At 42.6% G+C, this 13,704-nt stretch overlaps 1 protein-coding gene across 1 annotated transcript in view; it reads right to left on the reverse strand.

Moving 5' to 3' along the window:
- LOC117954511 (otogelin-like) overlaps positions 1-13,704 on the reverse strand; it is an 84,107-nt gene that overhangs the window by 4,619 nt on the left and 65,784 nt on the right. Inside the window, 14 exon segments of the mRNA XM_034888415.1 lie at positions 1,078-1,123; positions 1,839-1,958; positions 3,190-3,294; positions 3,552-3,730; positions 5,356-5,431; positions 5,903-5,943; positions 6,715-6,813; positions 8,069-8,170; positions 8,285-8,389; positions 8,780-8,884; positions 9,917-10,126; positions 10,856-11,044; positions 11,958-12,096; positions 12,892-13,112. Coding sequence (XP_034744306.1) covers positions 1,078-1,123; positions 1,839-1,958; positions 3,190-3,294; positions 3,552-3,730; positions 5,356-5,431; positions 5,903-5,943; positions 6,715-6,813; positions 8,069-8,170; positions 8,285-8,389; positions 8,780-8,884; positions 9,917-10,126; positions 10,856-11,044; positions 11,958-12,096; positions 12,892-13,112 — 1,737 coding nt within the window.

Here is a 13,704-nt window from a genome sequence, read left to right on the forward strand (position 1 = left end):
CGCCCCCCCGACACCAACCCACATCAGGATCTAATGACACATGCAGACGTCTAAGCCCGACTAGTGGGCCACTACCAACAGTACATTGTTGGCAATCAACAATGCACTGCCCAGACAGTGCTAAATGGGTCGTGTACAGTACATGTACGTGATCCACAGGGAGGGGGCGGGGGGGGTAAACTCTTTGTTTCTGTCCTCTCAAGTGTGACATCATTTTTGGCCTTTTTTGACAAAAAGGATTGTGTCCCCGCCTCCTTTAAGTCTCAAAAATCCCCTTTTAATGACGATGTTGTGACATCTTTTCTAAAGATAAAAAAACTTCAGAAACGTATTTAAGAATTTGACAGCTTCATTAAAAGATGAGAATGCAACATCTGCACCGTCAATGTTTGTCAATGTACAGATTTAGAATTTCGGCAGCGTGTTGTGATTTTGATGCTTATCATTTCTGTGTATTTGTCGTCCACTGAGACCTGAAATGAGACAGCAGTTGAGAGGACTGTTCTGCAGAGATCAGCAGGTTGAAGTGAGACTTCCTGTGCGTTTAATGATCTTTCTATTTATTTTTTGGAGGGAGTACATTGTTGAATATCAACAATGGCACTGACAAGCCTTGTTGTTTTTGTACCTCGTTCACAGTTTGTGTTAACTGTGGGAGTCAGGGGGCTAACGGGGAAGGGGAACAGAGGGAATCCAGTACCTGGTGGGATTGGTACATGAAGGTAAGCTGCAGCACATAAACCACAAACCCACTTTGTATGTGATGCTTTTCAGTGACTGCTACTTCTGTCATCTAGCACTATGAAATGAGTCATCTGATTCCAATATTGTTCTTATTTAATTTTTCCTGAATTCACTGAAAATCACACTCACATATCTCTCTAATCTGAATAAACAGCAGGAAACACATAGGATCCAATTCAGACAATCTGGTTGATGATTTTGGACTGAAACATACAAACTGAAGGGCAAACATGTTGGAAGCATGTTGAGCGGCAGGTGAAGGTGCTCTTCAGTGTCAGCCTACAGCGCTACGCTAACTACAGGACTGCTGCTACGCTCAGATCACATACTCACATGTCTTGCAGCATCCGTCCATGTAACTTACGACAGTTCCACCAACCTGAGTGCAGAGGAGAGTCAAAATGTTGAGAAAGAAAGAAATAAAGAAAATCTTCTTGAGAGAAAGGATCTGTCTTTTCATTCGCACATTTTATTGTCTCTAAGTACTTATCCAGAACAATCATGAGTTTATTAAACTAGTATCTACCTCCAAGTACTCCTGTAATTAAACTCCATGCCTTCTCTTTTAGTGGTCGCCTAATACTGTATCTGAAGTCTCTTTTATATAGACCTTAGTGGTCCCCTAATACTGTATCTGAGTCTCTTTTATATAGACCTTAGTGGTCCCCTAATACTGTATCTGAAGTCTCATTTATATAGACCTGGGCATGCTGGGGAACTCATATTAATATTGAAAACCTCATAAAGTGAAAGACACGTTCTGGCTGTTTTAATGTGAAAACCACGCTCTTTCCTCCTGCTGAATTTTTTTTTTTTAAATCTGTTTGTGTGTGTGTGTGTGTGTGCGTGTGTGTGTGTGTGTGTGTGTGTGTGTGTGAGAGATGTTTGTTGGGTGACCATACAGATGTACAGTTTCTATTATTTTATTTGGAATGTTATCTGTCGATTTGAACAGACAAAAGAGTTTTATCTTATCTTAATTTAATGAGATGGCTGACTCTGGTGTGTGTGTGTGTGTGCGTGCGTGCGTGCGCGTATGTGTGTGTGTGTGTGTGTGTGTGTGTGTGTGTGTGCATGTGTGCGTGCTGACGGACCTTCATACACTCTGTCTCGTTGAACGGGGGGCAGCTGTAGGAGTAGGTGATGAGCGTGGGTCCGGACAGAGTGTCTGCGCAGTCGAACTTCACGCAGTTTGACACCCAGGACTTCCCCGGCTGAAAAAACAACAACGACAGCGTTAAAAACATCAGCTTCTACTACTGCTGATTGGCTGAGCCACACCCACAGGGACTAAAACCACATTTAGGGATCGTCTAGGTCTTATTCTTCCAGTGTTTCAAAACATTTAATCTAGATCGAAATGATCCGGATTTGCAAATCCCATTTTGGACTATTCAGGGTCAGGTTGTCCGTCTTACTTTTATTCAGGTTTTTCAAAGCAACATTAGACTGGATCACTCTAATCCAGATAAACAGTTTTCAACATTACCAAATCCTGATTACCAGTGCTCTAAATGGGACTACATATCCCAATGTGGGCTACCAGCTAAAGAACAGGTAGAAGAACCAGCATGGGGTCCCTGTAAGTGTTTCTTATTTTCTTAATGTTTCAAGTTTTACGATACTTTCTTCCTGTAATCCACCTTGAAATCCTGCCCCCCTGTTGGGATCAGGATAATCCTGTTTTATTGGATCAAAGTTATCCAAATCCTTCTGACAAGTTTTGAACAACACAAACTGAAGGTATGGTCCAGATTAAAACAAGGACTGGATTTTGTTATCTAATCTAATTTCAGATTCATTCTTCCCCTTTTTAAACCCCTTTTCAAGATTTTATCCAAAATCCGATCAGTTCACCTTTGAACACCTGGCCCTTATGACAAGCTTGTCGTTAATATGACCTGCAGTGCAGCATTTTGACTAAATGAACAAACACGAGATTACTCTTTACTGGTTTGGTTCATGAGTATTAAATTGGGACAACATGACCAGCAGGTGTTATTGAAAACCATCACGTAGGGTGGTATGATCATCATTCATCTCATGGTAATTAATGCAATTTCTTTAAGGAATGAGTTACCTTATGTTGTTTATTGGAAGGAAAATGACTAATTTCACATTGTTGACAAAGCCTGACAGCTGATTTCTGGAACATAAAAGTTGAGTCTTTGCCAAATTATTCTTCATCAAACAACACTTCTAACCAAGTCACAAGAAATTTCAACAACCAGAAATTAAAGTCTGGAGTTTTTGATCAAGACTGTGAGACGGGACTGAAAGCTGTGGTGAAAAAGCCAGTAAATGGAAGTTTTTCTTTTAAAGGACCCACTTTGGTACATACAACAGCTCAGTCGCAACTACAGATGATACGACATGTATAACGAATGTATGTTAAATATTCAGGGTTACTGGTAATATATGATTAATAATTAGTTGACGTCCTACCTTGTAGAGAACCGTTGTCCCGTTCTCGTGTTCGTAGAGACAGGAAATATTTTTACAAACACCGCAGCATGTTGTCTGGTCCTTCGGGGGGATGTAGATCTGGTTCTGAAACACAGACAGGCAGGAATAGTTTTGTGAAACTACGAAAAGATAATATTAGAAAAATACAGAATTTGATCTTGATGCTGTCAGATATTAGATCTGTGTAAATGTCAAAAGTGGATGCCGACGTATAAGAATTCTGTGCCATTAACGTGAATGCATGTGAATTGCTGTGATGTTTTTTATTGGACTAATGGCATGTGTGTGTGTGTGTGTGTGTGTGTGTGTGTGTGTGTGTGTGTGTGTGTGTGTGTTCTCACCGGTTGGCAGTGGGCGGAGCAGTTGACGCGGCTGGAGCGCAGCAGGTGGAAGCCGCTGGCCGGGTCCAGGCTGCGGCTGCACTGCCTGCTGTGACACACGCCGTCGTCATGGTGCTCCACCAGAGTCTGACCCGGCCGCAGCACGCCGCGCTCACCTAAAACACACACCGGCTCGCGCACTGAACACACACACACACACACACACAGAGCCGAGGTCAGAGGTCACAGTGTACACAATGTTTTTGCCCATTTTCTGATGGACTGGAAACATTTAATTTGATTAAAATCGCTTTTTGCTTTCTTATTTTTCTTATATTATATATTTCTTATACCCTATTCATCCCATTGTTATTTAATTGTATTTTTTTCCATTATAAGTGTGAATATGTTTCCATATTTTTTTCTTATTAAGTCCATGTGAAGTGCGTGATTGTTGTATTGAGAGAAAATGTGAAGCAGCGATTGCAGAATGCGCAGCTATCAAAGTCACACTCTTATTGTGAACTAATTAGTGTTGATTAATTTAAAGCGCCACTAAAAAATGCAAAACATTGGTCCAGATGACAACATAGAGAAAAGTACACTACACACACCATTTGCGACCAAATGTTTCATTCTAAAACAAAGAGAGGAACTGCGGGAAGAAGCGAGGCCGATGTCCACAGATCTCAAACAAGACACACAGAGACAGACACAAGCTGCGTTTCCATCCACACGTTTTCATCCAAATTAAGTGATATCATATGAAAATGCATCATGGAAACAGTCAAATTCGATGGAAGTTCATGAATATTGACTACAATTCATTCGGTCTCATCAGATTTGATTTTGATGATATTTGGCTTATGCGATAAACGCTGATGGAAACGTTATTTTCTGAATAAATAATGAATTGCGATAAAGTTTTAGGTCATTTCACAACCACAAAACAAAGAAGAAGAAGTTGTAGTTCATTTCCCACATAATTTTCTCTCTGTCTGCACACATGGGGGGGGGGGGGGGGGGGGGGGGGGGGGGGGGGTGTCAAAAAGGACAGATGGAAGTGGATCGACGAGGAGACGAGAGACTTTCTAAATTTAATTTATCAAGAACCCGTGAAGGAAATGGCCGGCAAGGGTTAGGACAAGCCGTGGGACGTCCTGCGGAGTCAATGGAAGACGCTCAGACAGAGAGACATGTCTCAAAAAAGAGTCTCGCAGCGGCGCCGGAGGGATAATGAAAAGTAAGTTGCATCTGCATCGTCACAGCGCTTTGTTGATAGCGTCGTTGTTTTCTTATTATAGCTCGATATGTCGCTATCAGCTGGAACATGAGCTCTATTACAACGTGTCCAATATTGATCATGTGATGTAGACGGGGGTCCATTTTGTCTAGAAACACTTTGTTCAAGAAGTTTGCTTAAATGTTGTGCGATTCAGTGCGAAAATGAACGGAAACATCTTAAAATGTCTCAAATCAATTCAATATACCTATTTGATCTCAAATCAGCATGAGACATCATCACCACAGGTTGTTATTGGCTTTAAAGCCGTTGGATGGAAACACACAAACTGCAGATAATTTGATTGACAAGTGGATGGAAACTCAGCTACACACAAACACACAAACACACAAACACACAAACAAGGCGTTGACAGGGAGACCGGCTCAGGACCAAAGGGACTAAACACACACACAGGCCAAAGTGAGAAGGCTGTGGCACAAATCTATAGCATGGACTCCAGGGATCCAGCAATGCTGAGCCAAGTGCCCTCTATCAAAGTCACTTGAATTTGAACCAGCAACCCTCCCCAGCAGTTCTCACCACACTTGTATCTCTTGCAGGCGCACTGGTTCTGTGGGTCGGACATGTAGGCCCGGTCCAGCTGGGCGGCCTCTCCCTGCAGAACAACAAAGACAACCGATTCTTTACGCACATTAATACAATCTTTTACCCGGGGTGCCCAAACTTTCACACCCCACTGTATTCACCCCTGCTAAAGTTGATTAAAAAAAACAAAAATCCAACCTTTTAAGGACACCAATTTTCTTTCTAAATGAATAATGTATTGTACATAAATAAATATTCTTCCTTAAAATGCAGGGGGCGTACGTATACACCCCCCTAGAGATTAGTATGGTTCAATTTTAGTTAATAACTGGTTTGATTCCAAAAAAATGTCAAGATGCATGTTTTGTATAGTCCATGTCTAAATTAATTTGCAAAAGATGTTTTTTTATTCCTCTTTTTAATCAACTTTAGCCTGGGATGTGTAAACTTATGCAAGCCACTGTACATTAAACTGTCTGACCCAGTGAGTTCTACATATCATAAACAATATTTTTTAAAGAGACTGAAAATTAAAACCTACCAGGCCACATTTTGGGGAGGCGATCTTCTCACAGGAACACTCTGAAAACAAAGAAACACGGATCATCTCCACATTTAAACTGTGTTCAACACCAAAATGATGTGTCATCATAAACCAAAGGGCCATGTCCGGCTCCCGAAAGCCAAAATGAAACCTATTCAAAACACCGACTCTCACACTGATTTAACTGCACCTTTGAGTTCATATGAAAATGTTCCTGTTGTGGGAGTTGTAATGGGAAAAAATACACTCAAGCATGATTTCATATATCCTGCTATTATAATCATGAATTATTAATAACTATGTTTTTGTGTTAAATGACTTTTTTCAATTCATTTGTGTATGTGTCCCTCCTGAAAGATGGGTTTAAGGGTGCAGACCTGGGACATTGTCTTCTCTACGTGACCAAATGGGTCAAACCGGGTTGTCTTTAGCGGCTCAGATAAGTGACCGCTAGAGATTCGGAGGATGGGGGACAGATGCACGGCTCTAACTTGTATAATGTTATGATTAACTGTTCAGCTAAGAGCAGGCATGTTCCCAAACCAGGTCACTTCCTGCTAGGGAAAACAGAACATAAGACCATGTTGTTTCTGTTTGACTTCGCTCAGACTTCGTCCCCCCGTTTACTGCTCTTAACTCGGTGAAACTGTTCTCGCCGTTTTGTTATGCTCTGCAGAGGATAATTAAAAACCCACCGAAGACCAACCTAGACTCAGTCGCAAGGCTGTCTTTCATTTGTGTTTCAACAAAGTCTCACTCTCTACAACTTTCCCCTCCTGCTGTACACAAAACTTCCACAACAGTCGTACCGCATGTTTGGTTTGGACAGCAGCGAGCTGGACTGGACACGGACACCACCGACATCCCAACGGGACAAGTAAGCAGAGGACACCTGTAGGGCTCACACACTGCACACACACACACACACACACACACACACACACACACACACACACACACACACAGCAAAACCAGTCATTTCACAGCTGTATGCATTAGGGCACAGGTGTCAAACAAGACCTTCGCAAATTGTGATCCAGCCCGCATATCAATATACATTTCCGGCGTTTTTGTAGATTTTCGACACTTTTTTGTCACTTTTTTTTAAAGATATCTTTAGGGGGGTTTTCCCTTTGTTATGCAATGACAGTGGATAGACAGGAAAGAGGGAGAGAGATGGGGGATGACACGCAGCACGTTGGACTCAAACCCCGGGCTGCCGCAGGACTCAGCCTACATGGGACGCACGCTCTTACCCGGTGAGCTGGAGGCCGCCTACGTGGTCCCTTTTTTAACCTTTTTGTCACTTTGTTCTATGATAGCTGAGGAACTTTTTAGGGCTTTGTGTCAATAAAACTGTGGAAGTTAGAAGACTATATGAGACATACAATAAGACAGTCAAAGACATTTGACTTTTTGTGTCAGTAAACTATACATGTCTGTCCCTTGGGATTCATTTTTTTAGTGTGGCCCTTGACACCCCTGCAGTAGAGCATACTACACCAGTCAATTTTAACTTAGCAACCATTATCTCATCATATCAGAATATTGTTATGTGTCTATTTGAGTAAATTGCAGTAATCCCAAACATGTGTTTAATTTAGAAACAGAAAACAGGAATATTTAGAAAGAGAGCACAGAGTGTTCTGGCAAGGTTATTTTATGTAACATGTATCATGTCGCTTTCAGTACATCAACCGAGGGTATATAGCCATAAAAAATAAAAAGTCATTTAAATTACATTTTCTTCCGAGATATGGGCAGTTAAAGCAATGGTGTTAAATATTTGTGTTTCTGATTGTTATTGTTGTTAGTAATTTAAATGTCCTCCATTTCATCTTGATTCTTTTCTTATTTATTTGATTCATGCCCTTGGTTTTACAGAACTGGATGAGTGACTTGCATGTTGTTTGTTTTTTTATTCCAGTCATTTTTGGACTTCTTGCTCGGTTGGTGTTCTGACTTTTATGGTGTATTTCTTGTGTGTAATCTCGGCTGCACTTAAAATGAGGCCTTGCCCTTATTTGTACCTCTGAGAACTAAATAAAAGTTGATAGTGGTGATAATATCATAATATCGTGTTTTTTGTTTATGTTTAAAAGTCCCATTTTTTAAATGTTAAAATACCCATTCTGTAAATGTAAAAATTAAAAGTGCTCTGACCACACTGGTAGGCGGGGCAGCAGCGGTCCGTGGTGTTGGCGTCCACCGTCAGCACCTCGCCGGCCTGGCAGAGAGGGGGGGTCTCCGGACAGGAAGAACACACTGCAGAAAACACACACTTCACACATGAAGACCCTGACGGCTTTAAGTGAACCTGCTGCTGACCCTGCCAGCTGATTGTGACCCCGAAGACGGAGAAGTGAAGTATGAACTGACCGCAGATGTGAGCCAGGCAGCAGCTGCCGTCGGCTCGGGTGGCGATCACAGCCTGGTCGTCTCTGCAGGGGGGGACGTCCGACTCACAGAGCTCCGGATCACACTCTAAAACACAGAAACATTAAAGGAATAACTCAACATCTTAGGAAATATGCTTATTTAATTTTGTAAAATCACTCACAGAAATGCAATGACCACGATAAGGTGAGATACTATGGTAGACTGTGTGGAATGAGAGGGAAAAACTGAACAGTGCAGTAGATCATGATAAAATATTAGCTATGACTACAAAATATAAAGATAATAACCTATAAACTGACTGATTGGATAAGAACAAGAACACCATGTAACAGGGAATAAGTTGTAAGACGTAGCAGTTATGACCACAGTCCAGATTATGCATGAGGGCTAATATAGCCAATGAGAAATAAGAAAGTTGGTTGGTAAGAGAAGCCATAACTCTATTGATCAAAGCTTATTGATCAGAAAACTCACCGCACACAAAGTCGGGACAGCAGGAGTCCTGTCTGTAGTACGACACCAGCTTCTCACCGTACTTACACCCAGGAGGGAGCAGGTCACACAGGCTCTGGTTACACACTGCACACAATACAACAATCAGAATCAGAACCAGAACCAGCATTATTCGCCAGGTATGAGGACACATACGAGGAATTTGACTCAGGTTGGAGCAAGCCTCCGGGCGGCAGCTATGGAACAGCGCCACCACACGCTTTCTCCAAAAGAACCAACTGTCACAGCGACTAGTGACTTATACTGAATACACAGCTTCATGAGTAACTGTGCAGAAAGTAAACGTGTCTGCTAGCACCTTTAAAACTCACTAAATGACACATCTAGGGCCCTGTTTTAACGTTAGGTGCATTAAGTTTTTTATAATTTGCGTTAAACGGACGAAAAAAAGGCTCCATGCTCCAGGCTGTTGTACTTAGTGTCTTCTTTAATTCATAGGTGTGTTTTTGTTGTTCAACGGCGCGATCACTTTCCACTGCCTCAAGATACTAATACGCCAAGAATGCACCTGAACACACCTCCCTGTAGGACCAGCACGCCCATGGGTGCACAGATGGGTGCAGGTGCATTTGCTATTTAAACGACGTGGGCGCTGGACGGGACAGTAACAACTGCGGCGGTCTTAAACCAGCAAAGATACTTCTGCTTCAGACGGAGGCAGGCTAGCTGTTTCACTTATTTCTATTCCTTATGCTTCAGATTCATGTGCAACACAATGACAACATGATAATGCACAAGACAACACACGGGTCATGTGGTCACATGAGGAATTTTTTGAGGTGGCTTGGGAGGGGGGGAGAAAACACAAGAAACAGGAGGCAGTCAGACGGAGGCGGGGCGGTATGGGGGGGGGGGGGGGGGGGGGGGGGGGGGGGGGGGGGGGGGGGGGGGGGGGGGTGTATGGTGTGGGTGTAAGATGATGAGTTGTGTGTGTGAATGTAGAGCGTCAGACTCTGTGTTATTAGAAGGAGTAAAAGATGTAATGAGCCTCAGATGTGATGCTGTAAAATTTTAAACTAAAGAGCGCGTAGTAGTAGTAGCATAACTTAGGACCCCCCCCCCCATCACACACACACACACACACACACACGGCCTCACCACAGACTTTCTGCGGGCAGCAGCTGGTGTCGTCGGCCAGGCTGATGATCACCTCCCCGGTTCGATGGCACGCCGGCGCCGCCAGGCTGGAGCAGTTATACTCCACGGGAACGATGGTGTCGTTGTCGCAGCGGTACATGCAGCAGGCGTCCTTCGAGGCTTTCCACACCTCGCCGTGGGCACGAGGAGCGCCGGAGCTGTCGGTGCAGGCTGCACACACACACACACAAACAGCCATGTCAATTCCTTATTTGTATATATTTATGTACTGCGTTATTTCAGCTATGTGTGTGTGATTGATGTGGGTGTGTTTCTGTATTTGAGAAGCATTTTTCTAGGAAATGAGAAAAACACACAGACATATCTGTTAAAGTAAATTCATGTAAAATCCATTTTTGAGTCTTTTGGCTTCTGGATCCTTTCTGTAGTAAGTTGAGACATGTGGCTATGGTAGGCTATTGGTATTGTCTGTAGCCCAGCAGGATGTGATTACAGTGGGTTTTTGACAGAAATAGAAAACCTCTGTAGCTCTGTCTCAGTAAGGCCTAGAATCACACTGACGCTTGGAACAGAAAATTGAGAGTGGCACATCCCAGAGAGTTAAAGTACATGGGAGCTGTATCACTTTTATTTTGGTATGACATTTAGACAAAAAAGCATCCGTTTCTATAGAGGTTTAAGCATTGATTATCTAGAACATTGTCACTAGTTTTTTAATAATAATGTCAATGTAAAGTTTCAAGAATCTACTATTCAACTACTCTGAATTTCTGTGTTAAAAAACAGATGAAAAGCATCAATCAAAGAGATGAAAGACAGATAATTTAGTTATGTATTTTTGAGGTTCTCTAACACTCTAATGCCATCAATGTCTATTGTTGTTGTCTCCAGTTGGAGACCTCCAGCTCTTTTGTACGGACAGGTAAACTGTCGTCTTACCACACTTCTCAGGTGAGATGCACAGGGCGGAGTAGGGTCGGTGGAGGAGCGTTCCCTCGGGGCACACACAGCCCTCGGTCACGCCTGAACACTGGTCCGGGTCCGAGTCAAAGTCGTTGTTGGGGCAGGACTGAGACGTGCAGGCCGGCAGACACGCCTGGTACCGGAGACTGTCAGGACACACGAAGGCTGCAGGAAGAGACACAAACGTGTCAGAGCCTCAAACACATCACTTTACCTGTAGTCTAGTTAGTAAAAAGAGCAACTTCTGATGAAAATTCGGATCTTGCAACAAGGCAGGCCTAGTCTAGTCTGTCCTCTGTGTTGATTTTGTAATGGTGGCCCGGCATGGCAAAATTTCTGCCACCATGTTATCAGAAAAAGTACCACACAGTAGTCGCTGTTGCCTATTAAATGATCCTGCCAACATAAAGCACCCTTATTGGCTGGCGGCTGGCCTATAACTATTCAGAAGTTATTGGGTCCGTCCAGTTTAACTCCTCACACTGTTGTGTTGATGGAGTTTACTGTTGACTATGAAACGAACAGCTTTGCAGATGATTGTGATTGGTTTAAAGAAGTGCAAACAACTCAGAGCGTCTTTTTCTTCCCTTTCCTATCGTAGGATGTATTTGTGGTGTAGCCAGACTCATCTCAGTGAGTCTGGCAATGTGAGACTACTTTACTTTAAACTTCACTTTAAAAGATAATGGTGGAATGACTAGTTCTGAATGGTACTGGGATCTAGAAAATGGACTCACCAATGCACACCATCACATTTTGTTACAGTACCACACACTGCCTTAAAGACCCTGTATAACTGAGGAAACTGATCCCCTGTGTGGGTGACAAGCCATCAGTTCTGGCTGATCCAACTTCTGCTCAGTTTCAAGTTGGTTAATGTACTCCATTTATACTAATTGCAATGGTTACCAAAGTCTGTCCCAACAGAAAACACACACCAGGTGTGTCAAAGATATTTAACCAGATCTTGTAACTGCAGTTAGAGTTGCAGTGTTTTAAAGCTCTGTACACAGAAGAGTGTCCCTCCTGCTCAAAGAGCAGCTGTGAGTGCTGATTAATGTTTTAAGGGCAGTCTTACGGCAGTGATCTGGACTCCTCCACTCAATGCAGATGTTGAATTTGTGGCAAGAAGTGGCGTAGGCAGCCAGCGCCACACACTGGTTGTTGACGTACTCTGCATCTCGTACCCAAACCTCACAGAAGGTGCTTGGCGGGACCTGGACACAAAGAAACAATCAAATAAATTATTTTAAAAGGGAATTATATTGCATCTTCACCAATGAGTCCTCTAATTATAAGTCTTTTAACATGATCTCATTAATACGCATCATTGATCTATTTGTCAAACATGTCTTTAACTGAAGAGAAGTGAGAGAGCAATATTGGTAGAAAAGTGCCAATGTTGACATAGGGGTCAAATTTGACCCGTTTTCAAAAAGTGTCTAAATTAGAAATTTGGGTTTCCTTCAACTAATTTGATAAAAGAAACATAACGTGCATGGTTCTAAACATTGCTCCTCACAAGTTAAATAAGTGGTCAGCTATTTTCATTGAATTTTGGTGTTTTATTTATTTTCATGGCATTTTAAGAAAGAAAAAAAGAGTTAACAAAACTGAAAAAAAGTGATAGAAATGTAGGGGGAAAAACAAAAAATCTCTAAAAAAATGCAAAAAAAATAATCGACAAAGACATTGTCAAATGTGAGAAAGAACTTTGGGGAAAAAGGTGTCAAATGTCGGGGAAAATTTCAAAAACTTGGTCAAAACAAAAAACAAAAAACTAAAATTTCCCCCCAAAATCGACAAAAAAACTTTGAAAAAACTGAATGTTGGTCACGAGGGTTAAATACAGAAATATGACTTGAGGAACTGGTTAATATTCGTTGAGACATTGGTTATCTTTGAAATAAAACTTTACTAGCAGCTTTTCAAAGCTTTCAGAAATAAAAAGAAAAGAGTTGAATTCAGAACCAGACATTCACTGGCTCCTGTGTGAGGAGAGGTTAACGTACGAAGGCGTGGCAGGGGGAGAAGGCGGCGTTCTGCAGCATGAGCAGGCAGACGGAGCAGTCGCTGGTGGAGCAGTTGAGCTCGCGGCGGCGGCTGTGGCTGACGTAGCTGGTGGTGTTGGGAACCTGCCAGCTGTCGATGAAAACAGCCGGATCTTCACCCGGGGCGGCTGTGGTGCCGTCGGCCAGCGTCAGGTCGTTTGTGGGGTCTCCATCACAGAAACCTGAGGGGCGGTTCATAAAAACACGACATGTACATATAAAGCCAGGATATACTAATCCTAACATTCTAACCCCAAACGGTCGTCAGACACCGCCTACCAAGAGCCTGGGTCTGGGTCTGGGTCTGGGTCTGACCGAGGTTTCTGCCTAAAAGGAAGTTTTTCCTCGCCACTGTCGCACTGTTGCTTGCTCTGGAGGAGACTACTAGAACCGAGTGTGGTCTATCTGTATAGTGTCTTGAGATAACTCTTGTTATGAATTGATACTATAAATAAAATTGAGTTGAATTGAATTGAATTGAATATACTGTATGAATCCCTCAATGTGACAAATGGATCCTGCTCCCAGATGTGGTTTCTGTAACTGCCTAATATCAAGGAAGTTCAACCCAGGCAAGCTGCTAGTGCCTAATAATAATAACAATGTATACTTTATTAATCCGACAAAGGAAAATTACAATTTGCCCTCTGTTGTCACACATTAGACAGGCCTGAATTACACACAAGCTCAGTACACAGTAGACATGCACTAAATGGGGAGATTTCAGAGTGTTTGTGGGGGGCTTGCCCGAGAACACATTGGCAGTGCCAACTA

This window comes from Etheostoma cragini, chromosome 1 (assembly GCF_013103735.1).
Source record: "Etheostoma cragini isolate CJK2018 chromosome 1, CSU_Ecrag_1.0, whole genome shotgun sequence".
NCBI lineage: Eukaryota > Metazoa > Chordata > Actinopteri > Perciformes > Percidae > Etheostoma > Etheostoma cragini.